General features: G+C 48.0%; 1 protein-coding gene across 1 annotated transcript in view; it reads left to right on the forward strand.

Moving 5' to 3' along the window:
• Nucleotides 1-926: 926 nt before the first annotated feature.
• LOC144817846 (uncharacterized) overlaps nucleotides 927-27,800 on the forward strand; it is a 239,179-nt gene continuing 212,305 nt past the window's right edge. Inside the window, exon 1 of the mRNA XM_078674707.1 lies at nucleotides 927-1,173. Within this exon, the coding sequence (XP_078530833.1) occupies nucleotides 1,119-1,173 (55 nt within the window). The 5' untranslated portion in view covers nucleotides 927-1,118. The remainder of the gene's footprint in view (nucleotides 1,174-27,800) is intronic.

The following is a 27,800-nucleotide window of genomic DNA, read 5'->3' on the forward strand; positions in this document are numbered from 1 at the left end:
TTCTGAAATATACCAAAAGTTATTTAGATACTGGAGACCACACGAGCACCAAACTTCCTTTCATTTCATTTCACCGGGTTGCTTGACATTGTGACGTTGGGTGCATGTGTGAGTTACGGCCTTTTTAACAGGAGGTCGTCCTGCTGGCATGTCCTGGTGCCTTAACCCACCCACCCACACCTTCACTCCGTTTCGTGAGTACATGCACTTCGTTTTCCTCCCATTTTAAGTACAGCTCAGCCATGCTTGAAGCTTGTTGACACCAATGGCAGCTGACAGCAGGGCCTGGCCTGGAACAAGCTGATTTCACTGCTATTAAACTGTTTGCATGAAGTCACCCAGCTGCAGTGGGAGCCATTGCTGCAACTCAAAGAGACATAGCTACCCAGCTTCTCAGGTTCGTGCGAAATGAGCTGCACAGACCAGGTTTTCTTGTTGTATTCTGGGACTTGTAGTCCTGACCTTATAATGGAATAAACAAGACTGCAACTTCCAGAATTCACAGATAAACTGGACTGGAGCATCTAGACACACATGGACCTAGGAAACTTTTCAGGGCCAGAGAGAACTTGCAGCAACATGCTTGATTTACTGCAAAAGCTAGACACATGGCTCGTTGTTTGCAAGCATCAATGGGTCCATGCATTGCGGGCCAGGAGCGAGGGGGGCTCGGCCCCTCCTCGCGGTCCCTCTCTACATCAGTGCTCTAACCCCCGCTCCCTCCCTCACCCAGACAGCCCACCGGCCATTAGCATTCCCTCCCCGCAGCCTCTAACTGGCTGCAGCTGCTCTCTGCTCGGCGCGCTGGTACCTCTTCCTGACTGCCCCGTCAGCCAGCCCCCCGCATCCTCTTTCACGAGCCGCTCTTGGACTATCCTTCGGGCGCACACTCTGCGGCTTCTCCATCCATCACTGCCCCGCTCTGACTGGAAATGTCGGGTGTAAACTAGCAGACTGCGCCTCTTCGGACCCGGCTCCCGGGACTCCCAGGGGCTCTTGGGCGCCTCGGATTGTTTGTTTTGTTACCTCTGTGTTTGGCCGCAGATGGCCGGCTGCCCGGAGACCACCTTCCTCTCTCGGTGACATTCTTTGCCCACCACGCGTTGCCAAGGAGCAGAATGGAGCGTTTCCCGTGGAGTCTGGGCTGCCTGAGCCTCCTGCTCTGGCTGCAAGGTAAGCAAGTGTTGCAGCAAAGTAAGCCTTGAAAAGTTTACCTGCAGAGCCCATTCCCCAGCGCTAGAGTTTATCAGGTCCCGATTTTAGCGTGGGAGACATAGGACTACTAGTCCCAGAATGAAAAGAAAATAACCTGGACTGGATCAGCTACTCATGGTTGAATCAGCAAACGTTGAGTACCGTTATTCGCAAAGCATGTTAATTGCAAAATCAGGCTCACACCACCCTGGGTCTCCATCAACTGTGGGCTTTTGTGTGACAACCAAATGCATTCAGCGAGTTGTAGCCCTGGTTTGCTTTGTTTGAACTATTTACACTAACAATGCTTTGTAGATGAAAGCCCAGAACTGGAACCACAGTGCCTGTGATAGCCTGGAGCAAGGAAGCAGCCCGACCCTGAAAGGATCAGAATGTTTCCACGTGTATTATGCAACACCTAGATCTAGTACTGGTTTTACATTCAGCAGAACAGTGCATGCTGGGACTTGTAGGCCCACAACATGTTGGGGGAAAGGAAAACTGCAAGTCCCAGAACTTGTTATTGGCAGAAACGGTAAAAATGGCTTAGTATAGGCTTTGCCATACATGTGAATCTAGGTGGGAGAATGTACTTTCTATTGAACCAGAGGCAATTTCAGGTGGGAGGCATCCAACATTAAGTTATTTTTGGCCCAATGCTGCTAAATATGAATAAAAGGCATGGCGGGAATTATAGAGGCCTGATGTAGATATGGACCGATGGCAAACACATAGCTGAAAGTGGCTCCCCGAGCACGGGAGATAGACGGCGTGGAGCTGAATTAGTGTAAGTTGTCAAAGCCACTGAGGATGCAAGCTGTAGGCTTTGTAAGTAACTCCTCATAAACACCCCGTGACAGTACACTGATCCCTGAGAAAACGTCTGTGCACAGAAACCTGCACTGTTACTATCAGCCGAAGGCTGTTGATCTGATGCATTTGATGTGGAGTTAACCCCCACCAAAGGGTTTTTGTACAGGACCGGTTCTCACAGGCATTGTGATTCTAAGTCAGGCTTGCCTGCCCAAATAGCCATATTTACAAGTGCAAACACACTTTCTTTTTCATAAAAGTTGTTTTTCCTCTCATAAATTGATTTACTCACAGGAAATTAGTGTGATCAATTTGCCACCAGGCAATGGGGTGGCCTTTACACAGAATGGGCATACCCTGTAAGTTTAACACCCACAGTCTTACTCAACTTCCTTACCAAACCCATTCCCACTCTGAAAAAGGGTACGATTATACTCCTAAAATGCCCCTGGGAAAGCAAAAATACATAATCAAAGTAGCTCGTCTACAAAGCCTGGAAATCCCTTCTGCGTTTATTCTTATTTTCTGTTTCCCTTGTTTTTCCTACTTTTTCTATTTCCTTCCTTATCACCCTTTCATCCTCTAGAAGTTTTACCCTGTTATGTTTATAGTAATAACTTTTTTCCTTTGGTTTTAACGTATTTGTTCCATTTTATGTACATTTTCTGTATCTGTTTTTCTGATGCACCAAAGCCCAAAAAGTGTTGCTAATAAACTTGAGAGTACACTGGCAAGGGTTGACGTAATTCCATTTCCAGATTGGTAATGGGAAATTGGTGGGGGTGTAGATGAAGGGGTTTCTAAACGAGGAAAAATACATCCCTGGGTAGGGGCGGTACAATGCCATTGAAGAAATGTGATGACCTGTTCTAATGAGCAATGTGCACTTTGTTCAATTGCACACGCGCCGTTAGCTTTGATGCAATTTCGGCTTCACAAAAGTTTCAGGAGTTTGCCAAGAGACCTGTGACAGTCGAAGGTTAAGGGGCGTACCTATCAAAGGGCCAGCAGGTGCTATGGTTGGGGTGGCCAGAATTTTAAAGCCAAAAACCGGGACATTTCACGAAAATAGAAGGACTTCAGTTTTACTTCAAGCAAGCGCACATAATGACAGCGCTCCTCAGCAGAGAATTACAGAACAGGCAGTTAGAACATACATACAATTCAATGTTTAAACCCAGTAGCTTGCCTGTTAATTACATTGTTTTCTTGAAACAACTGCTAAGTATCCCAGCTTTGTACAATATAAAAAAGTACCTCCCGGACAGAAGCTACATTTCCTGAAATTTGCTGGGACAGCAAGTGAAAACCCGGGACCGTCCGGGAAAAACCGTGACGCCTGGTCACCCTAGCTATGGTCCATAGATGTACGCGTCCCCCTTGTTCCCAAATTATGACCATCTTTTATTTCTTTACCAGGAAATGGGGCACCTTTTTTCCTAGCTAGCATTAGGGTTGGGGCACTGTTGCTGTGCTGCCACACAGGACTCCAGTCATAACCTGGAAACTGTTCATGACTTCCAGAAATTAGGGAATCTTCATCTGGTTCATAACCCTCCAGGTGCTGATTTACTTTTGTAATTGAGTATCAGCCCAAGATCTTAAATATGTCTGGTTTTATTAGTGAAAAACAAATCTCTAAATTATAAGCGTGGGTTGTCTTTGGAGACTTTTCTTGGTGTCTCCAGTTGCCCATTTGGATATGCCTTCCACTTCCTTTTGACTTTAGGGTTACTGTTGTTGCTATAGAGGAAATCCACAAAGTAAACTAGATATAAGCAGCTGGCCAGAGAGATGAATTAAGCAATGAGTGTAGGAGAAATTTTATAACTAACGGGTAGTTTAATACAAGTACTAATCATAATGGGTGCAAAAGAGAAACCCTGTCCATGTTTCTGGTGTGTTTAGTTGTGGTCTCTGGTGATTATAAACTTTTTAATGTCTTTATAGAGTTCGTACTGTGAGAGAATTTGTATTGAAACAAATATGCGCAATTAGTTGTGTAAATGAAAATATAGTGGTTGCCTGCAAGGAAGGAGATTGGAGAGGTGTGGTAATGAGGTCCACACAGATAGGATGTAGTTTAAGATGATTTATTGAAGTTAGTTACATGTCGATACTACAAGAGGGCATGCCTGATGCCGCAGAAAAGTAACCTAGGCAGTTGTATAGAATGCCACCTGCAGCGGTTGCCAGACTTCTTCTGAGTGGTGCCTAATCTGGTCCACCAAAGCTGGATCCATACTAGGTCTTCATATGGGATACAGTTATCCACATGGAATCTGTTGGCCTTAATCCCAGTAGTAAACTGATCCCAAATCGTGCACGCTCAGCAGTTTGTGCACAAACTGAGGTTCCAATTTTTTTTTACTGGATATCCACAATTTTTCGTGGACACATTTCGTGACAAGACTGTCTATGTGGAAATAGTTGGAAAAGTGTTGAAACATGCTGTAAATAGTACGAAGAACATCAATGGTTTGTGATTCATATTTGCAGAACTTAGACTCGGTATGTATTTCCAGCTCCTACTAATATTCCAATCTGCAGGAATCTGTATACACCAGGTACAGTAAGTACTAACCCGTTTTCGCAATGCTAGGAATGGGACCCAAAATTTGTAACATTTACACAAGTACTACATGGGATCTGGCAAAGATCCAGTAATGGTGAATGCATGCTGATATGCTTACCATCACTCGCTAATCTTCAGTACATACCCGGTACCACAACTGAGTACTTTCACATTTCATCCACAAACATATCAACACGTGTTAATAATACAATAAGCTATTTTAATATGTAAATGACATACTTTATGTTTATGACACAACCCCCATCCTAGGCCTTCCCCAACAGAGATGTCATTATGTGGTCCTTCCTCCTCACACTGCCAGTAGTACCAGGTGCAATACCACAAGTTGTTACCAGATGTACCTCCGAAGGAAGAGAAAAAATGCAGTACCTCAGGTTGTTAATAAATGTCCCACTAACGTGACCAGAAAGAGCACGGCAAATAATGTTATTAGAAATATTAAAATATGAAGAACAGTGTGGTACCATAATCGGTTTCCAGATGTGCTCTTCACTCAGATGTCGCGCATCTAGAAAAATACTATTTGTTTTTATTTTGCATCCCATATTGTTACATTTGAAAGGAAGCCTGCACCAAAACAACAATCATGCAAGTAAAATTCGTTGAGTGTTCTGTATTCCATGCCTAGTACCTTCACAAACACATTTAATACAAGTTCTAACAATGTTCTGAGAAGGATCCGAGCTAGCATGGCACAGAGTAACTGGCAAAAGGAACACCAAAATGTTCCTGAAGCAGGTATGCGAAGGAATGTAGACCCGATGGTCCAACAGATGTGTCCAGGGTCTCAGATTGTGTCTCATGGATTTGCATGGGCATGCATTCTTACACCACTCACCGGATATGCATGCGCAGGAACGAACATAGATCAATTATGAAAGCCCGTGTCTTCAAAAACACTGGCCCAGTCACAGCAGGCATGGGTTAGCTGTACTAAAGCTACTTTTGGAAGGATCATGTTATCAATATTCTGTTTATTTACAACTTGGGCACCCTCTTCTGGGATTACATATTTTAGTTGATTAGATGTGACCATTGAAACATAGTGTAAATAAATGAATGTCATTATTCATTACAACATGATAATCAAGTCGGCTTGAATAGGGTATATTCCTGTTGGTTTGTATGAATCAGAGTCTCTGTTATGGTGATTGTTTAAAATGAAGACCAAAAGTGTCATGGAACCTGATAACTTCACTTATGTGTATTGCTTTCTAAACAAAGGGTAATTGTGAGAAGTTGGCCTGATGTGCAGTGCTCACTATTCTAGTGATCACTATATATCAGTCCAAACAACCCTTATTGATGATTGGTTGTAAGTCAACCTTATAGACCAGCTATCCTAGTAGCATGGATACGAGCAGTCTAAGGCTAAGACTCTAGAGGGCGTGTTAAGCCAGCTGTTTTACCATCACATTACCCCTTGAACACCCAGTGAAAGGACACCACACAAGTTGTTATGAAAATAAACAGTGTATTTATTTATAACAAGACTACCCTGGCTCTTTATGAGACAGGGAGCTAAGCACACAACAAAACTCTTACGAAAATACTTTTAAGTTAGCACGTTACACAAATGCCCGAGGGGCACGAAAAACCATATACGCTAAAAGTGGAATGCGAATTACTAGCAGGTAAGTAACAGTTCTAATAGGCTTTGGAATCGCTAGGACTGGACTAGGGAATCGTTAGATTACTACTAGGAGGCCCAGGGGACTCGGGTGCAGAGTGTGCACTCTCACGCGGGATGCGGGACAAAGTCTATGGAAGCTAGAATTCACAAAGTTAGTGTTCACGGGCGAACCCGACCTGGTAGGGAGAAAACGACAGTGGATCCTGACCCTTGGATAGTGAGGCTATGCTGGGACACCGGAGTGCCGAAGTTACCTAGCCCAGGGGCTGCAGCTGCATAGGTCTGAAAAGACGTCGGGGATCTCGTTGCCGGACCAGGAGCCTGGAAGGAAGAAGTTGCTGGCAGGCGACCAGTGAAGGAAAGTTCGATGGATCCAAGCCTGGATCAAGGAAGAAGAAAACCTGAAAGCAGAGGGGACCAAGTTCTTGAATCACTAGCCAGTGATTAAGTGGGCACCAGGATGGCACCGGGCGAAGTCACCGCAGTCAGGTGAGTGGGCACTGCTGGGCTCTGCAGTCTCTCGGACCAGGAGGCGTTGTCGGCGACCAGGATGGAGGTGCGAGCTGTCCCACGAAGGATGAAGTCGTTGGCGTCGAAGTTACCCAGGATTGGGCAACAAGCCTTGGCTAATTCAAGCCCACGCGGTGGACTCAAAATGGCGTCTTGAGTGGACCAGGAGGGTCCAGGGTGCTCCTCTTCTGGAAGGGAGCAAGGGCCAGTCTGGAGCAACCAGACCAGCAGCAGAAATGTCGTCGGGCATCGTCAGGAAGGCCACAAGCCAACGGGCTAGTAGCCAAACAACGCGGTGAGCAGCGGAAAGCAGAAGGGCCCCACGCAGATCGTGGAGATGCTGGGGGGGCTGCACTTCGGAGCTGGAGCTGCTCAGAGTCGGGGCTTCTCGGACCCCAAAGCACTCACCAGTAGATTACTCGGCGGGCTTGCTGGAAAGAAGTCGTGCAGTCTTGCAGATGGCCGGTCCCTTGAGGTCTCGTCGCACCCACGGTTCTCAGCTGGGCTGTAGAGGTGGGTAGAGGTCAGAGGTGCCAGGGAAGCCGGTTCTCGTCGAGCTGGGCAGTCGGATTCCGGAGGAAGGACTTACAGCAGACCGCAGTGTTCTTAGATGGTGCCTGCGGATGCAGGGTGACTACTCCTTAGTCACAAGGGAGAAATCTTAGGAAGAAGTCTTGAGTTCCTTTCGCAGAAAGTAGTTTCAGGATTCAAAGATGATCTGATTTGGAAGGGGGCCAGTCTCTACCTTTATCCTGTAAAAAGGGGCTGGCACGCGACTAAGTCCTGCCCTATGGGTGGGACTAGGAGGGGGGTGGTTACACCCACTTCCTTGGCGGGCTTTTCCCCAGCACAGGGTCTGGAGTGACCCTGGAACTGGTTCCAGCCAGCCTATGCACAGTGAGCACCGGGGTGCCACGTGCAGTCACCTTCCTCTAAAGCCCTGCCTACCTACAATACACAAAACCCTGTCTGGGACGGTGCTGGCACCGCCCCTGGCAGGAAACCCTTTGTCCTTTTCTCCTGCTCTGGGAGGACTCCCAGCAGCAGGAGGGCAGACTTGTGTCTCGGTGGCAGCATCCATTTTGTGGATGCTAAGGCTCTGTCTGACTTTTAACCGGGTTATAGGTTACATGCATGTCGTGTCCCTCTAGAAGGGTGGAATGCTAACCCCGTCGCCAGAATTGGCGAGGGGTTAGTATTCCAATTCGTATGACACCTTACTCGACATGTTTTGATAAAGCGATACCAGAGTTGGCACATAACCGCGAGGATTATAATGCACTTAAGAGTATATGGTATGCGATATCATGGAAACGGCTAAGGGATAGATCCTGAAAGCCGCAGACAGGCTCAGCTCATGCCAGAGCACCATCTCACACGATTCCAAGCACTCTGCCTTCAGGATTGTTAAGGCCTGCCATAGGAGTGACTGATAGGAGATCTGTGTGTCCATTTTAGGGTTAGGTATAGGTATACTATATCTAAAGCAAAGGGTGAGTACACCACCTTGCCCCAGCTGTCGTGCAGCCAGTTGTGTCAGTTTTAGTTAGTCAATCCAGGGGTGGCACAATACATGCTTCAGCCCCTGGGAGACTTCTGGGTGCACCTCAGCCCTGGGTACAGGGACTTGGAGAGGGCCCAGTGCCAATTCAGTACCTGAGTACAATTTGGATAGAGAGAACAGCTAGGCTGTGGGTCTGATTAGCAGGCCCACAGCCAGGGAAAGTCGTAAACCAGTGCAGCAAAAAGCAAAAATCTGGGTGATCATAGGATTGCAGACCCTACTCTCCTACATGACCCCCCCCCAAACTTTGGGACAATAAACTAACCTTGACCAGGTGAGTCTTCTTGCTCTAAGTGGAAATACCTGGAGAGCCCATCAGCATTGCTGTGATCAGTCCCAGGTCTATGCTCCACTGTAAAATCCATCCCCTGTAGGGAAATGGACCACCTAAGCAGTTTGGGGTTTTCACCCTTCATCTGATTTAGCCACAAGAGGGGCTTATGGTCTGTCTGAATGGTGAAGTGAGTGCCAAACAAGTAGGCCCTCAGCTTCTTCAGGGCCCAGACCACAGCAAAGGCCTCCCTCTCAATAGCTGACCAATTTTTCTCTCTGGGTGTCAACCTTCTACTAATGAAAGCAATAGGCTGATCATTACCATCAAAATTCAGTTGAGACAGAACAGCTCCCACACCCAACTCAGAAGCATCTGTTTGGACAATGAATGGCTTGGAGTAATCTGGACTCTTGAGGATAGGTGCTGTGCACATGGCCTGCTTTAGGTCATTGAATGCTTTCTGACAGCTTGCTGTCCACTGAACTTTCTTTGGCATCTTCTTGCTTGTCAGGTCATTAAGGGGGGTCACTATGGACCCATAATTTCTGACAAACTTCCTATAGTACCCAGTCAGGCCCAAGAAAGCTCGAACCTGAGTCTGGGTGATTGGAGGAGTCCAGTCCTTGATGGCCTGTATCTTACTCTCCAGTGGCTGAACCTGGCCTCCACCTACAAGGTGGCCCAGGTATACAACCTGTGACTGCCCTATCTGGCACTTTGTGGCCTTGATAGTGAGGCCTGCCTTTTGCAGGGCCTCTAACACTTTCCTCAGGTGGACCAGGTGATCCTCCCAGGTGGAGCTAAAGACAGCAATATCGTCAAGATAAGCTGCACAGAAGTCATCCAGCCCAGTGAGGACTTGATTCACCAACCTTTGGAAGGTGGCAGGTGCATTTTTCAGTCCAAAGGGCATTACCACAAATTGATAATGCCCTCCAGGGGTAGAAAATGCTGTCTTGGGTTTGGCTTCCTCAGCTAACCTGATTTGCCAATACCCAGCTGTCAAATCAAATGTGCTTAAGAAGTTGGCAGAAGCCAATCTATCTATAAGCTCATCTGCTCTTGGTATTGGGTGGGCATCAGTCTTAGTGACTGCATTGAGGCCTCTGTAGTCTACGCAAAACCTCATCTCTCTCTTACCACCCTGGGTGTGAGGCTTTGTCACTAGAACTACTGGGCTAGCCCAAGGGCTATCTGAGGGCTCAATGACTCCCAGTTCCAACATCTTTTGCACTTCAGTTTTGATGCAGTCTCTAACATGATCAGGCTGTCTGTAGATTTTACTCTTGACAGGCAGACTGTCTCCAGTGTCAACATCATGGGTACACCAATCAGTTTGGCTGGGTGTCAGAGAGAACATATGTCGAAAGGATTGCAGAACTTGCCTGCAATCCTGTTGCTGATGTTCAGTGAGGCTGCCACAAAAGACAACACCATCAACTGACCCATCATCAGGATTCTGAGTGAGCAGGTCTGGGAGAGGGTCACTCTCTTCCTCCTGTCCCTCATCTGTGGCCATGAGCAAGCTCATGTCCTTCCTGTCAACATATGCCTTGAGCCTGTTAACATGGAGCACTCTGAGAGGGCTCCTGGGAGTTCCAAGGTCCACCAAGTAGGTAACCTCTCCCTTTTGCTCAATGATGGTGTGGGGCCCAGACCATTTGTCTTTCAGAGCTGCTGGGGCCACTGGCTCCAGCACCCACACCTTCTGTCCTGGCTGGTACACAGTCAGTACAGCCTTTTGGTCATGCCAAGCTTTTTGAAGTTCCTGGCTGGCCTCAAGGTTTTTAGATGCCTTTTCCATATACTCAGCCATCCTGGAGCGGAGACCAAGTACATAGTCCACTATGTTGGTTGCAGGCTTTTTGAGAGGTCTCTCCCATCCTTCCTTCACCAAACACAGGGGTCCCCTTACAGGATGCCCATACAGAAGCTCAAAAGGGCTGTAGCCAACCCCCTTCTGTGGGACCTCTCTGTAAGCAAACAAGAGGCAGGGGATCAGGACATCCCATCTTCTCCTAAGAGGTTCAGGTAGTCCATGAATCATCCCTTTCAGGGTCCTGTTGAATCTCTCAACAAGCCCATTGCATTGTGGATGATAGGGTGTGGTGAACTTGTAGTTCACACCACACTCTTTCCACATGGCAGTCAGATATCCTGACATGAAGTTTGTACCTCTGTCAGAAACGACCTCCTTAGGGAAACCCACTCTGGAGAACACTCCAACTAGGGCTCTTGCCACTACAGGGGCTGTAGTGGTCCTAAGGGGAATAGCCTCAGGATACCTGGTGGCATGGTCCACCACCACCAGTATAAACTTGTGTCCTGATGCTGTCTGGGGTTCCATTGGACCAACAATGTCAATCCCCACTCTTTCAAAGGGAACCCCCACCACAGGTAGTGGTATGAGGGGGGCCTTTGTTGTGCCACCTGACTTACCACTGGCTTGGCAAGTGACACATGAGCGACAAAACTCCTTGGTATTCTCATTCATATGGGGCCAGTGAAAGTGTGAGACAAGCCTGTCCCAAGTCTTTGTCTGACCTAAATGACCTGCAAGGGGAATCTCATGGGCCAAGGTGAGAAGGAAACCTCTCAGAGACAAGGGGATGACCAGCCTCCTGGTTGCACCAGGCTTGGGGTCTCTTGACTCAGAGTACAGGAGTCCATCTTCCCAGTATACCCTGTGGGCACCTGTGGCATTCCCTGCAGCCTCAGCAGCAGCCTGCTGTCTGAGGGGTTCAAGGGAAGGGCAGCTCAACTGTTCCTTCCCCAGGTCTGCTCTGGAGGGTCCCCCTGAGCCCAGAAACTCAACTTGATCAAGTTCAAGCTCTTTAGGCTCAGTTTCCCTCAGCTCTTCTAGATCAGCCTCCTCAGAGACTTGATCCTCAACCTGGGGCAAGGGGGAAGGCAAAGCCTTACCCTTACTGCTCTTCTTCTTGGGAGGTGTCTGGTCCATAATTTCAGGATCCAGCACCTGTTCAGTGGGGCATCTTCTGGCCTGTGACCTAGTCACAGCAAGCACATGTGCTGGCAAGCCTAACATCTCCATGTGAGTCCTCTGCTCCACTTCTGACCATTGTGATGACTCCAAATCATTGCCCAACAAACAATCAACTGGGAGGTCTGAACTGACTACAACTTTCTTTTGTCCCTTCACTCCACCCCAGGAGAAAGCTACAATTGCCACACTATGACTAGTAGTGACATTGCTGGCATTGGTCACCAGGAAATCAGTACCTGGCATGATCTGTCCAGGGTCCACAAAGTTAGGTGTCACCATGGTGACACTGGCACAAGTGTCCCTATAGGCCTGAGCCATTTTGCCATTAATCAAAGGCGTCTGCCTGTATTTGCCCAAGGTATTGGGACTTATTTCAGGGGACATATCCATATCCCCTGTACAGACAAGGACAGCCTGAGTGAGTGTGCCAACTAAGTTGTCAGACCCCTCAGTACCCAAGGTTAACCCAACTAATGCCTTGGGAGTGACACTACCACTACTGACTGTACTAGGGGGTGCAGTTGCTTTAGGAGCTGTAGTGGCAGGAGTTTGTCCTCCTCTTTTGGTGCACTCACTAAACCAGTGAGATTTACTTTTGCAGTACTGGCACCACCTTTTTGACTGGCCTTCTTGAGTCTTCTTCTTCTGGGAAGCCTGACCCCCACCCTCTTTGGTTTGTTGGGGACCTGGTGAAGACTTCTGGTCATTTTGCTCATTCTTAACATTACCCTTCTGGTCTGCTTTCTTCTGACCACCCTGGTTCTGGTTCTGGTTCTGCTTGATCCTTGTCCTGACCCATTTGTCTGCCTTCTTTCCCAATTCTTGGGGAGAGGTCAGATCTGAATCAACAAGGTGCTGGTGCAGCAACTGGTTCTGACAATTGTTCAAAATTTGTTCTCTCATCATTAGATTATACAATCCTGTGTAATCTGTAACCTTGCTACCCAGCAACCAGCCCTCCAAAGCCTTAGTGGCACAATCCACAAAATCAGACCAGTCCTGAGACTGAGTTTTCTGGGTGTCTCTGAACAGCAACCTGTACTGCTCAGTGGTTAAACCAAACCCATCAACCAGTGTATTCTTCAGGACCTGGTAATTGTTAGCATCCTCCACTCTTGTAGTGAGGAGCTTATCTCTACCTTTACCATCAAAGGAGAGCCACAGTATAGCTGCCCACTGACTCTGGGGAATGTTCTGCACAGTGCAGGCCCTCTCCAGAGCAGCCATCCATTTCTGGATGTCATCCCCTTGCTTAAAGGGGGCACTATTTTAGTCAGGTGTTTAGTATCTAAACCCTTCTCTCTATCTCTTGGGAGATTGCTGCCACCAGTGGGAGCTAGCCCACTCATCTGCTGCTCTCTTGCCAGGGCAAGCTTCTCTTTGGCCAGGGCAATTTCTTCCCTTTCAATCCTCAGTTCAGCTTGTCTCATCCTAGCCTCATGCTCCTTTCTCTGAGGGGAAGTAAATCTCCTCGGTGGAGGATTCCTTCTCCCCTGAGAAGAGGCATTAGAGTGCAGAGACCTATTGGAGTCCCTAGAAAGAGATCTATCTCTCCTAACTCCAAGGTTAGGCCCACTTCGGGTTAGTACTGGGGGGCCCCCAGATCCTAGCCCAAGTAAGTCTAAGTTGGTCCTAGTTAGCCTTCTGACTACCTCAAGACCCTTGTCTACCTCATCCCCAGAGAGTACCTCCTGATCCTCCTCCTCAACTGCTGAATCAGTGTTGGGGAGGTCTGGATCCCCAGAGGTTCCCTCTAAGGCTGGCATGCTCTCATGTAACTGAGAGAGCTTTCTGGCATCATATGTCTCTAAGAGACCTATCAGAAAGGGAATGGTGGGGTTAGACCCCTGCTTCAGTTTCCTGGAGACACAGATTTGTCTCATCTCCTGAAAACTGAGAGCTGCATATCTTGAAGTGACCTGTGGAGGGTCAACACTGACCAGGGGAGTCTCAGTAGAGTCCCCCTGAGTCGACATGCTTTTCTAGTGAGGTGTAAGTGGTGCACTTACCTACACTATATGTTTGCCTACTGATCCCTTGCTAGAGTTGTAGTTTAGGGTGTGCTAGGCCCTAGGAGCTACAACAGCTGGTTCAGTAGAACTCAGAGTATTCTAAGCTAAGTTATATGTACCTTTAGTACTTATGTGATCTTTCACCAGATATTCTTAGGGCATGTGTGGTAAAACAACAGCAAGCTCAAATCCCAACCGCTGCTCACCAATGTGAGAAGTTGGCCTGATGTGCAGTGCTCACTATTCTAGTGATCACTATATATCAGTCCAAACAACCCTTATTGATGATTGGTTGTAAGTCAACCTTATAGACCAGCTATCCTAGTAGCATGGATACGAGCAGTCTAAGGCTAAGACTCTAGAGGGCGTGTTAAGCCAGCTGTTTTACCATCACATTACCCCTTGAACACCCAGTGAAAGGACACCACACAAGTTGTTATGAAAATAAACAGTGTATTTATTTATAACAAGACTACCCTGGCTCTTTATGAGACAGGGAGCTAAGCACACAACAAAACTCTTACGAAAATACTTTTAAGTTAGCACGTTACACAAATGCCCGAGGGGCACGAAAAACCATATACGCTAAAAGTGGAATGCGAATTACTAGCAGGTAAGTAACAGTTCTAATAGGCTTTGGAATCGCTAGGACTGGACTAGGGAATCGTTAGATTACTACTAGGAGGCCCAGGGGACTCGGGTGCAGAGTGTGCACTCTCACGCGGGATGCGGGACAAAGTCTATGGAAGCTAGAATTCACAAAGTTAGTGTTCACGGGCGAACCCGACCTGGTAGGGAGAAAACGACAGTGGATCCTGACCCTTGGATAGTGAGGCTATGCTGGGACACCGGAGTGCCGAAGTTACCTAGCCCAGGGGCTGCAGCTGCATAGGTCTGAAAAGACGTCGGGGATCTCGTTGCCGGACCAGGAGCCTGGAAGGAAGAAGTTGCTGGCAGGCGACCAGTGAAGGAAAGTTCGATGGATCCAAGCCTGGATCAAGGAAGAAGAAAACCTGAAAGCAGAGGGGACCAAGTTCTTGAATCACTAGCCAGTGATTAAGTGGGCACCAGGATGGCACCGGGCGAAGTCACCGCAGTCAGGTGAGTGGGCACTGCTGGGCTCTGCAGTCTCTCGGACCAGGAGGCGTTGTCGGCGACCAGGATGGAGGTGCGAGCTGTCCCACGAAGGATGAAGTCGTTGGCGTCGAAGTTACCCAGGATTGGGCAACAAGCCTTGGCTAATTCAAGCCCACGCGGTGGACTCAAAATGGCGTCTTGAGTGGACCAGGAGGGTCCAGGGTGCTCCTCTTCTGGAAGGGAGCAAGGGCCAGTCTGGAGCAACCAGACCAGCAGCAGAAATGTCGTCGGGCGTCGTCAGGAAGGCCACAAGCCAACGGGCTAGTAGCCAAACAACGCGGTGAGCAGCGGAAAGCAGAAGGGCCCCACGCAGATCGTGGAGATGCTGGGGGGGCTGCACTTCGGAGCTGGAGCTGCTCAGAGTCGGGGCTTCTCGGACCCCAAAGCACTCACCAGTAGATTACTCGGCGGGCTTGCTGGAAAGAAGTCGTGCAGTCTTGCAGATGGCCGGTCCCTTGAGGTCTCGTCGCACCCACGGTTCTCAGCTGGGCTGTAGAGGTGGGTAGAGGTCAGAGGTGCCAGGGAAGCCGGTTCTCGTCGAGCTGGGCAGTCGGATTCCGGAGGAAGGACTTACAGCAGACCGCAGTGTTCTTAGATGGTGCCTGCGGATGCAGGGTGACTACTCCTTAGTCACAAGGGAGAAATCTTAGGAAGAAGTCTTGAGTTCCTTTCGCAGAAAGTAGTTTCAGGATTCAAAGATGATCTGATTTGGAAGGGGGCCAGTCTCTACCTTTATCCTGTAAAAAGGGGCTGGCACGCGACTAAGTCCTGCCCTATGGGTGGGACTAGGAGGGGGGTGGTTACACCCACTTCCTTGGCGGGCTTTTCCCCAGCACAGGGTCTGGAGTGACCCTGGAACTGGTTCCAGCCAGCCTATGCACAGTGAGCACCGGGGTGCCATGTGCAGTCACCTTCCTCTAAAGCCCTGCCTACCTACAATACACAAAACCCTGTCTGGGACGGTGCTGGCACCGCCCCTGGCAGGAAACCCTTTGTCCTTATCTCCTGCTCTGGGAGGACTCCCAGCAGCAGGAGGGCAGACTTGTGTCTCGGTGGCAGCATCCATTTTGTGGATGCTAAGGCTCTGTCTGACTTTTAACCGGGTTATAGGTTACATGCATGTCGTGTCCCTCTAGAAGGGTGGAATGCTAACCCCGTCGCCAGAATTGGCGAGGGGTTAGTATTCCAATTCGTATGACACCTTACTCGACATGTTTTGATAAAGCGATACCAGAGTTGGCACATAACCGCAAGGATTATAATGCACTTAAGAGTATATGGTATGCGATATCATGGAAACGGCTAAGGGATAGATCCCGAAAGCCGCAGACAGGCTCAGCTCATGCCAGAGCACCATCTCACACGATTCCAAGCACTCTGCCTTCAGGATTGTTAAGGCCTGCCATAGGAGTGACTGATAGGAGATCTGTGTGTCCATTTTAGGGTTAGGTATAGGTATACTATATCTAAAGCAAAGGGTGAGTACACCACCTTGCCCCAGCTGTCGTGCAGCCAGTTGTGTCAGTTTTAGTTAGTCAATCCAGGGGTGGCACAATACATGCTTCAGCCCCTGGGAGACTTCTGGGTGCACCTCAGCCCTGGGTACAGGGACTTGGAGAGGGCCCAGTGCCAATTCAGTACCTGAGTACAATTTGGATAGAGAGAACAGCTAGGCTGTGGGTCTGATTAGCAGGCCCACAGCCAGGGAAAGTCGTAAACCAGTGCAGCAAAAAGCAAAAATCTGGGTGATCATAGGATTGCAGACCCTACTCTCCTACAGTAATGTTACTCAGAATGTAAGTGAACAGGTGCTGTCTTTTCTTGTCAATGTTTATTTTGAAAAAAGTTAAACAATGAACTGATCTGATATAAAAGCTAGGAACATGAAGGAACTTCGAACCAGGGAAATGGGACAGAAGTCATACAGAATGGTATCATTTTCCTTTGCTAAAGGCTACTGGGAGGGGCTTTATCATCATTTTGTTGGCTTATCATTCGTTTGCCTGTGCATACAGGGATTGCAGACAGTGTTATTTATTATGAACTTTGACTACATTATTGAAACAAGGTATGCAGGTGTGACTCATCTTTGAAACTGGAATTAGGCCTTTTTTCTTTGGTGCTAAGGTCCACTTTCGTTAACAAAAGAAGGAGGGTGGTGTTGTAAATGTTGACTTGGGGCAAGACCTTATGATTTTACCAGCATGTTACAATAGTATCTGCTATTCAAACACTACTGTCCTGTTTGTGTTCATAATAGGTACTATTCATTTTATGTGCAGTAGGATAGGGTTTGATTTTAAAAATAATTATTTGAATTGCGCCCTTGAATTCTTTGCGTTCATGAGTGTGTCTTTCCATCATGAAAAGGGGTATGGGTTCCATTAATTATCCCCGTGACATCTCATGGTATTGATTGTTACCCAAAAGGATTTTTGCTCTGTGGGTTGTGGGGTGGTTGCAGTCCCACTGGCTTTCTGTCTCGGGTTGGCACATTAACAAAGTCCTTAGTGTCAGGGGGTCTAGAAAGCCTATTCCAGTGGCGGCTGGCATGGAACAGTGGAGGGGACAGGGGGTTAGGGAAAAAAAAGACTTACCTGCTCATCTCCGATTTCCAGTCTCCGCCTCTCCTCCATCCTCCATCCCGGCAGCACCCAGGATTCTAGACTCCGTTAGGCCAATCAAGATGCTGCGGTCACCATGACAGCAGCACCAAGATTGGTCTGAGCGCCGTGGTTCGGCACTCAGGCAGGGAGTAGGAGCCTGTGCATGTTCTCCACCCAGGCTGTGCTTTACAGTCTGGTGGAAAGCATGCTAAGTGTGCATGACGATTTGGCTGACCCAAGACTGCCGGTCAAACCATCATGTGCTCTTAGGTGTACCAACCACTCCTCCCCTTGATAGGAGCCCAGCCCCACTCTAACCTGGCTCCAGTCCCTTATAGTAAAAATAAAAAGATAATAATGTTCAGTTATTTTGATTATATTTTTCCTTCCCACTGCTCATAGAGCAGTGGGACGACCCTCCTCTGCTTTAGCGGAGGAGCCGCTGCTGTTCCCAGGTGGTGTTCTGCAGAAAATCGACAACGGAGCCATCAGGTTTTTAATGCAAAGAAAGTGGGGGAGCGGTTAGTGAACAAAAAGAGAGTTGTATATGCGAGCAGGGAGAAATGTTGTCAGGATCAGACATCTGCATACCCACAATCCTTTGTATGAAATACTTGCCATCCTTTTTCATGAGTCCTTCAAGTTCACTTTATTAGACTAGAAGAAAACATTTAGCATTTGTACTAGATAATGTGTGTTTGTAAAGTGTTGTTGGCTTCAGCAAGTGGGATTGTAGTTTGTTGAAGCAACAGATTCTACTGGCGGAGAGGTCTCACTATTCACATAGTAGTTTACTGTGCTACCATCCTCCGGAAAATAAGGTTGTATCCGTTTCGTATCACATTCACCTTGTATGGCAGTGATGAAATGGTTTAGTTATTGGAGAGTTTTTAACTATACAGAGAGCCTAAACATTGTACAAAGTAATGTTTAATGGTTTTTAATTAGTGACTGTGCAACATTTAATGACTGCATGTTGTAACAAATCATAAGCAATATGACAGCAACTTAACAACCAAAAAGGCAACAATATAATTTGATCTTAAACTAAGGCCTTTTGGCAATGATAAGGTGTGTCCCAGATCTTTATTTCATTTCTATGAGTAGTCCTTAAACTGCATTATGTAAAAGTAGTCGTGCAGGGGTTCTTTTGCATGGTTCCATGTTTAAATATCGATAACAAAAATATAGTTAACAAAAATATAGATGTAAAAATATCGATTACAAAAATATCGACTCCCTATACTTAAACAGGTAAGTACAATAATATCGACTCAAAAATATAGATGTAAAAAATATAGATGTAAAAAATATCGACTTTAAAAAATAACATAACTTAAATTAAATAATTAAATGATATTAATATTGACAAAATAAATTAAATTAAATTTATATTTTAACTAATTATAACAAATAAACGTAATTTAATAAATATAAACACAACAAATGTGTACATATATTTACTTAAATACATTTTATTAACTATTATCTTTATTTAATTTATAAACTTTAATAATTATATAAAAATAAAATAAACACATATATAAAACATTTTGAATAAAATTAAATATTCTATATTTAATTAACACATTCAAGTATTAAAAAAAATACATACATTTAATAACAAAATAAAAACATTAGTAGTTAAAACATTGGGTAGCAAAGGGGTAAAAATTACTATTCCCACTCAAGTGAATGCAACAGTAGGGAAAGCGCTGGATAGCGTAGGGGTAAATAGACTATTCCCACTCCCGAAAGTGCAACAGTAGGGAAAGTGTTGGATAGCGTAGGGGTAAAAATTACTATTCCCACTCCAGAGAGTGCAACAGTAGGGAAAGCGTTGGATAGTGTAGGGGTAAAAATTACTATTCCCACTCTAGAGAGTGCAACAGTAGGGAAAGCGTTGGATAGCGTAGGGGTAAAAATTACTATTCCCACTCCAGAGAGTGCAACAGTAGGGAAAGCGTTGGATAGCGTAGGGGTAAAAAATACTATTCCCACTCCCGAGAGGGCAACAGTAGGGAAAGCGTTGGATAGCGTAGGGGTAATGTTGGACTTGGCCCTTCTGGCAGGTTCACCCCTGAACTTTTTGCTTTAAATTGTGACATGGTGTTAGTGATTTTTGGTTTCTGCGCACTTTACCACGGTGTCCCAGGGTAAAGTGCGTGCGTGTGGTGAGATAGGCCTGCCCTCCCTTAGGAATGCATGGTGAATGTATGTGTCCCTGGTAGTTCCTGATGCATGGGGTGTGCAGGCTCGAGTCTGGTATGTGCAGACTCGTGTGATTCAATGCTGCGAAATGATGTATGCGGCGTGTATGTGTCTAGTGGGGAAGTGCCACTTCTAGACATGGGTGTGCGTGTGCAGTGAGTGTGCTGGCACGTGATTGGCTGGGGAGCCTGGCTCCAGGAGTCTGTATGGGTCTGCCCCGGTGGTGAATGGAGAGATTAGCATGCTGATGTGAGGGAGGGGTGCACCTGTGTCCTGAATAGGGCTGGGTTTTCCCCACACAATGCTGGTTCCGCCCCCTGTGGTGCGTCTAACGACCCTAGTCCTGCCAGTGAATAGAGTGAGGGCCTGAGCACATCAAGGGTGCTCACCAACCAGCGCGCCTGGTTTTTCCCCCACCCTGCACCTTTAGACAACGGAAATTCAATGTATAAAAAGGGGCTGTGTCCCCTTACAAAATGTTCTTGTTCTGACACTTGAATCTGCCAGGGGCGTGCTGCTGCTGGGGCTCAGGGGAAGGCTTGCCTCCCTGGACCCTGCCCAGCACCTGGATTGCTGATGGACTTCTCTTGGATCCTTCTGCCTTGCCTGGGGGGACTGGAGGACTTTTTCTTTGTTAGGAGCTGCCTGCTCCGCTTTCCCTACCCCAGGATTCCTTCTTTACCCAGGAGGACCATGTTGCTGGGGCCCTAGTTGCCTAAGGGGTCCTTCCTTAGGGCCCTGGTACTGTTTGTGCCCCCAGCGCCTTGAGCGCGCTTTTATCTTGTCGTCCCTGGGCAGAGCGCTGTCGTTTTCCCTCGGAGAGAAGCGCTCCTGCCCTTTGGGTGCCCGAGTGCGCAGGAGCCTACCCTGCGTTATACCCTGCTTATTTTATTTTTATTCACGGGTGCCACCCCGCTTATCAGTGGCCTAGCGGGTGCTCACCCCGCTATTTACGTGTATTTTGAAGGTGCCTACCCCTCTCTGTGCCCGGAAAATCACCGCCGCGGCCCTCGCGCCGCAGAACAGGAAGTCAGGCACCGTAGTGCCTGACGTGGGGTGGGACTTCCGGTTTTGGAAGGAAGTCCCGCCCGCTGCCGCGCTGTGATTGGCCGGCGCCCGCCTCTGAAAAAGAAACTAACAGCCGGCCGAGATATGTCGTCTCGCGGCCCGGGGCTCCGGTGAGATATGGAGAGCCCCGGGGCCGCCAACAGGGAGAGGAGTGTTGCCGCGAGAGTGCCCGCACCCGGACAGAAGTCCCACCGTCGAAAGGAAACCCGCGAGTCCCGTAGCTCTCCTGTGCTTGTAGAGTAGGCGGGAGTGAGGCGTCACTGCACGTGTGCGAGCAGCGCGCAGTGCTCCAATCTATTCATGAGGATTACTTCGAAGAAAGGGAAAATAATTCCAAAAGTAAAGTTGAAGTCACCTTTGCCTGACTCAATCAAAGGCGGTGATGCGGAATCAATCCGTACATTTGGTTGATCGCGTCTGGGGGAAATGTACGGATTGATTCCGCATCACCTCTCACTCTTTGAATCTGCTCTCGCAAATTACCATCAACAAATCAAAATAGAAAAGAAATCCTACTTCACTAACCTAATCAGGCGGGCAGTTTCAGACTAGAACATGAGATTCTGTCATCACAGACTCTTTGTGATCGAATTGCGCATTTGTTTGTTAACAGAAAGTCTTAGGCTTCCAAAAAATCTTGAGTTAACCCCCTCTCCGGGCTCTGAGGCACATGACCATGATGATAGACTGGCTCTCAAATTCTTTAAGGAGGTCAGTCTGGAAGAGTCATGCCAAGCTATCTTCTCATACAAATCAGGTTCCCCTTTTGACCCATGCCCTCCAAAGTTACTGCATACCATCATTGACATCTTTAACCCAACCCTCAACAAGATTTGAAACTCATCAATCACTCAAGCAGTAGTACCATCACTTTGGAAAATCACAGCAGTTGAACCACTCCAAAAAAAGCAATTATCTGAACGTACAATCCTCTCGAATCTTCGTCCTGTTTCTCTTCCACCCAGCCTCAGTAAAATTACTGAAAAATTAGTGAACACCCAATTGACCGACTTCCTGGAAGAGGCTAATATCCGGCATTGAAGTCAATCAGATTTTAGGCCCATGCACTCCACAGAATCAGCACAACTACATACCACTGAAACACTTAAATTCGCCTTCGACCAATGGAAAAATGTAGTGCTGATTCTGTTGGATCTATCGGCCGCATTTGACACGGTCTCCATGACATCTTGGGAGACCGACTCAAATGATATGGCATTTCCCACATGGATCTTGCTTGGCTGAAATCTTTCAGGCTAATAGCAACCAAATAGTTACCCTCTGCCATTATCAATCTGTGAAGAAACCCTTGCTTTCTGTAGTCCCACAGGGCTCTGTCTTAAGCTCAACACTGTTCAACATCTAAATGGCCCTACTGCTAAATGTGATATCCTCGTCTAACATTGAAACTATTTCTAACCAGATGGTACTCAGTTAATTCTAGTACTAGATAAGGAATCCACCAATGCAGAGGAGAATTTCCAACAATGCCTTACTGCTGTCATTCACTGGATGCAATCAATCACCCGAAATACTACAGCCAAAAAACCGAGATCATGCTGCCTGGCAAATCTAACACCTTCTTGCCCAGTCAGTGGTGGCCAAATGATATTCCTCCCCGCCAAATGCAGTGAATTGTAGTGAGGAATTTGGGATTAAAATGTGATACCTCATTATCCTTCCATCAACAAGCTCTCTGTGGCCGGCACATGCTTCCATCTGATAAAGTCTCTCAAAAAGGTTTTTTGATCTGTTACCAGGTAAGGCTTGCAAGCCTGTTGCATTAGCTCTGATCATGTCCAGACTAGACTACTGCAACAGCTTATATGCAGGTGCCAATAAGGCTGTCTTGAAGAAACTACAGATAGTTTAATATGCAGCAGCTTGTCTGGTATTAAAAAAACCTAGTGTTTTTTCAGCCACAGCAGCTGTAAAATTCTTACAATGGTGCCATACATAAAAGAATCCTCTTCAAGATCCCGATAATCACTTACAGAGCTATCATGTCATCAGGACCCAGGTACCTTACAGCCAGAATTAAACCGTATCTGACACAGCGCCGCTTAAGATCCTTATCAGCAAATCTTCTCACATCACCCAGCTTCAATCTGGTTTCCAGAGGAGACAAATCAATGGCAGTCCTAGGGACCAAAGTCTGGAACTCTCTACCCATCCATCTCTGGCTCTCTCGGACAGAATCCATTTTAAAGAAATCCCTGAAAACGTGGATCTTCGGAGCCTCAGACAATTTAGTTTTCTCACTCATCTGATCTGGTAGAATCATACCGCTGCTGTCCTCGCTAGTCTTCTTTCTGCTTTAGCCCCTTGATGCTCCTCGGAGTGATAGGTGCGCTATATAAATCTCTTCATTCATTAATGAAGTAATCAATGCTATAGCCAAACCTATGGTCCACTGTATTTAAACTGGGTAGGCGTACTACTGTGTTGGTGGGGAGGGAACACTGCCACGACGAAGTTCCCTCTCCGCCAACATATAAATTGGCTCCTTGATCACTCAACCAAATGATTGAGTAGTGAACCAGACACCCACAAAGGCAATCAAACCATCACGCTTAAAAAACAATTCTGCATTTACCAAGTGACATAATCCCTGGCTCAGCAAATGTACTCACTCAAACATTCAATTATCACAGACAACCATACTCGCCCTTTAATTTGAATTTCATGCATCATAACTTCATGTATGCTTGATATATGCACTTTACCTTTCACATCTAATGGGGAGGGTCAGCTCGCAAGAGAACCTTACTTGGCGAATTTTTACGCATTTTTGGTTTTATGTTGGAGGCCTCCTGCCAAAGATGGACTGGGCTGAGGTGTGTTATGAAACGATTCCTGTGGGGCTATATTTTTTCATGTAAAGTGCTCCTCAGTAGGAAGCTCGGCCCCTGCAAGGACATTAAATTAAAAGCAGAAACTCACTTTCCGAGGAAAACGTATCAAAATCCGCCCTGCAGTACATCCAGGCAATTTGTAGCTTTCAGTAAAATGATAACCAGATGCCTTGCTGCCCGTTTACTGACTGGAATAATTAGGACAGCCTTGAATGATTAAGAAAAAAGTGCGTTCGAGAGACATTACTGGGAAGATTAGTCTCAAAACACATGCCAAGCGGGAACAGAAACTGCAGCTATGTGGGAAATGAACTCCTGCAGCGCATGCCTGTGCTTCCAAGTAACTCTACGTACTCTGTGGCTGTGAAAGTGAAGGATCCTCTTGAGTCACTTGTCTAAACTGAGGCGCCAATGTACAAAGGGATATCTCTGAACTAGTAGTAGTAAGCCAATCAATCAATCGATCATGGTTTTGTTAAGCGTGACTACTCACCCGTAAGGGTCTCAAGGTGCTGGGAGGGGATGTGGGGGGGATCAGCAGGTTTCAGTCCATCAAGGAGGGGGTCTGTCGAAAAGCCAGGTCCTGAGGTTTCTTACAAAGATGGGGAGTGATATTGTCTGTCTGAGGTGGAGTGGCAGGTCGTTCCTGGCTCTGGTTGTGAGGAAGGAGAAGGAGCGGCCTCCCGATCTGGTATTTCTGGTGCGGGGCACTACTGCGTAGGCAAGCTAAGCTGATCGTAGGGTTCTTTGGGGTGCGTGGAATTTGAGTTGGCTGTTCAGATATGCTGGTCCGGTGTCGTAGAGGGCCTTGTGTGCCTGGGTGAGTATCTTGAAGGTGACTCTTGCCTCGATGGGGAGCCAGTGCAGTGTGCGTAGGTGCTGGGAGATGTGGCAGCGTCTTGGCAGGTTGAGGACCAGTCTAGCGGCAGTGTTTTGGATGTTCTGTAGCTTGCGGGTGAGGTTCTTGTTTATACCGGCGTAGAGTGCGTTGCCGTAGTCGAGTCTGCTGGAGACCAGGGCGTGAGTGACTGTTTTCCTGTGTTTGAGGGGGATCCATTTGAAGGTCTTGCGTAGGAGGCGGAGGGTGTGGAAGCAGGAGGACGAGACGGAGTTCATCTGGCGGTCCATTTTGAGCTCTGAGTCCAGGATGATTCCCAGGTTACGTGCGTGGTCCATGGGGGTGGGCGGGCTGCCGAGGATATGGGACCACCAGGTGACGTTCCAGGCATTGGGATTTGGGCCCATGATGAGTATTTCCATTTTGTTTGTGTTTAGTTGCAGGCAGCTGTTTTTCATCCATATGGCGACGGCTTCCATGCCTTCTCGAAAGTTGTCTGGCAGTGTTGGGTTAGTTGGATAGGGAAGGGATGAGTTGGGTGTCTGCATATGACACAATGTTGAGTCTGTAGGTTCTGACGATGCGGGCGAGCGGGGCCATGTAGACGTTGAAGAGCGAAGGGCTGAGGGAGGATCCCTGAGGGACTCCGCAGGTGCTTGGTGTAGGGTCCGTGAGATTAGGGGGGGCGGGGAGGGAGTCTGACCCATTGCGTTCTGCCGGTTAGGAAGGAGCAGATCCAGTCAAGGGCCTTGTCTTGGATTCCTGCGTCGTGGAGACTGTGTATTAGGGTGCGGTGAGAGACTGTGTCGAACGCCGCTGAGAGGTCGAGGAGGATGAGGGCTGCTCTTTCTCCTCTGCCAAGTAGGGTGCAGATGTCGTCTGTTGCGGTTTCCATACTGTAATTTTTTCTGAAACCGGATTGGGAGGAGTCAAGGATGTTATGCTTTTCGATGAATGTGGCGAGTTGGCTGTTGACGGCTCTCTCGATGACTTTCACTGGGAAAGGGAGCAGGGAGATGGGTCTGAAGTTTTTGAGGTCGGTGGGGTCCACCAAGGGTTTCTTCAGGAGGGGGTTGATCTTGACATGTTTCCAGTCGTCGGGGAACGTGGCAGTTGCCAGTGAGCGCTTGATGGTGTGGCAGAGCATGGGTGCGATGGTGTCAGCGGCTTTGCTGGTGGGTTGGGCGAACTCCTTGATGATGTTGAAGAGTTCTTTGCTGTTGTGCATCAGTGGAGATTCTGTCTTCAATCGCTTTTTTCCTCGTTTGTCTGATGAGTTGGTGGTAGGCGCTGGTGGAGGCTCTGAAGTTGTTGTGGGCTTCTGTGGATTTTGTGTTCCTCCAGGCCTTTTTGAGGCGGCTGCAGGTGCGTCTGGACTCTTGAAGTTCGGTGGTGAACCATGTAGCTTTCTTGGCATTGGTGGTGGTGTTTTTCTTGAGGGAGGCTGTGGTGTTGGTGCTGTTGGAGATCCATCTGTGCAGGGTTCGGGATGCGGTGTTGGGGTCGTCGTTTTCCGTGGTGGTTGGTGTGGAGTTGCTGAGTGAAGAGGTTAGCTGCCGTCAGTGATTCTGGTCCAGTTTCTTCATGGGAGCAGGTGCTGGTGTCTGTGGATGGTGGGTGTTCTGAAGGTGAAGAGGATGCATCGGTGGTCTGCTCATGGGAGTTCGGTGGTGTGGCTGAAGGTGATCAAGTTTCCTGTTGTGAAGAGGGGGTCGAGAGTGTGTCCTGCTGAGTGCGTGGGTTCGGTCTCGATCTGGCGTAGTCCGATGTTGTGGAGGTTGTCCAGGAGGGATGTGGTGCTGGGGTCCAATTGGTTGTCGAGGTGGAAGTTGAGGTCTCCTAGTAGGTTGTAGTTGGTGGATGCGATGGCATGCGGGGAGATGATGTCCGTGATGTAATTGGTGAAAGGTCCGCGCGGTCCAGGGGATCGGTAGATGAGTGTTCCTCGGAGGGTGGAGGTAGGGCTGACCAGTACCTTGAAGTGAAGGTGCTCCATCCGGTTCGTCGGGAGTGTGCTCAGGCGGAGGGTGATTTTGTGGACGATGGCGATTCCTCCATCCGGGTGGGTGGTGCGGTCCTTCCTGGAGATCTTGTATCCTTGGGAAATGGCGATGGCGATGTCTGGTCCCACGGTGGTGTTGGTCAAGGTTTCGGGGAAGAATGCTACGTCTGGGGTGGTGCTGTTGAGGAGGTCCCAGATTTCGGTGGTGTGTTTGTGGAGGGATCGTACATTGAAGAGGATGCATTGTAGGGTCTTCGGTTTGGTTGTGTTTCTGCGGGTGGGTTGCGCTGGATCCGTGGTCGTGGCGGTGCGGCAGATGTGCCGGCATCGGTGACAGCTGAAGGGTGTCGGCTGGTGAGACTAGCTTGTAGTCGTCGTTGTTGCCTGGGTTGAGAGCGCTGGGTCGTAGCGTTGGCGGTGCAGAGATCCAGGGTTCCTGGAACTGGCCGCGGTCCGGTCGCAGACAGGCGCAGACGGGCTTGCCTTTGGTGCAACCGCACAGGTGTCGCCATTATGATGGGGAGGGGGGCGGGACCAGAGGAAGGGAGGAGGGAGCGGGACTGCAACGAGTGGAAGGGACGCAGGGCTTTGGCGGTGGGAAAACAGGCAACAGAAACGATCTGGAAAACCGATGGGCACAGAGGAAGGGAAATACAACAATGAACAATGAAAACACAATAATCACAAATAAAACAGATGTCAAATGCGACACAGTTACCAGGGCAGAGCGGGTAAAGTCAGGGGGAGCAGGAGGCAAAAGTAGAGAAACGGCAGCACATCGGCCTGTGGAGGCACCGGCGAAGGGGTGGACTGAGGTGCCGGTAGCAGGCGTGAACCCTGTTGAGGGTAGGCGGTGGTGTCCCAGGAGCGGCGATGCAACTGAGCTGCTGGGGAGAGTGCTGGCTTGGACCGGTGGAGGCTCGCCCATTGGGGCGCCAGGAGGTCCACCCACCACCTTGCTCTGCCACTAATTGCTTGGCATGTGCATATTTTACATGAAAATAAACAATTCATGGATCATTTGTTTTTCATTTAAAAACTAAAATATCACCTTCCCAGCAGAAAAGGGCTCCACTGGATGTATTGCGCATGTACCAGGTGGTAGCTGTTACAGCCGAGCCCTATACAGTCACAATACATATCTGATACGCTGCACTAGTAAACCTGATTCCGATTTGTTAGATAAATCACCAAATTATTTATCAATGCTGATCCCAAATTTCAAGATATCCCGAAAAATATTATGAATCAGGGTGCTGAAGGTACTTCCATTTCTGGTTCACAAGGACTAGAGGGGTTTCATCCCAGATCACAGCATATTACCTAATCTTAAAATGTTATTGACAGAGTCCCCTTGAATCTTGGAAGTCCTCAGTGGTCTCACTAGAAAATGAGGAGGGCCAAAACAAGCTGGTCTGAAAACTGTATCAATAATGTTACATTTCGGTTTAATTCTTCATTAGCTTGCAACTGTCGTGAATGG

This window comes from Lissotriton helveticus, chromosome 2_1 (assembly GCF_964261635.1).
Source record: "Lissotriton helveticus chromosome 2_1, aLisHel1.1, whole genome shotgun sequence".
NCBI classification, from domain to species: Eukaryota; Metazoa; Chordata; class Amphibia; order Caudata; family Salamandridae; genus Lissotriton; species Lissotriton helveticus.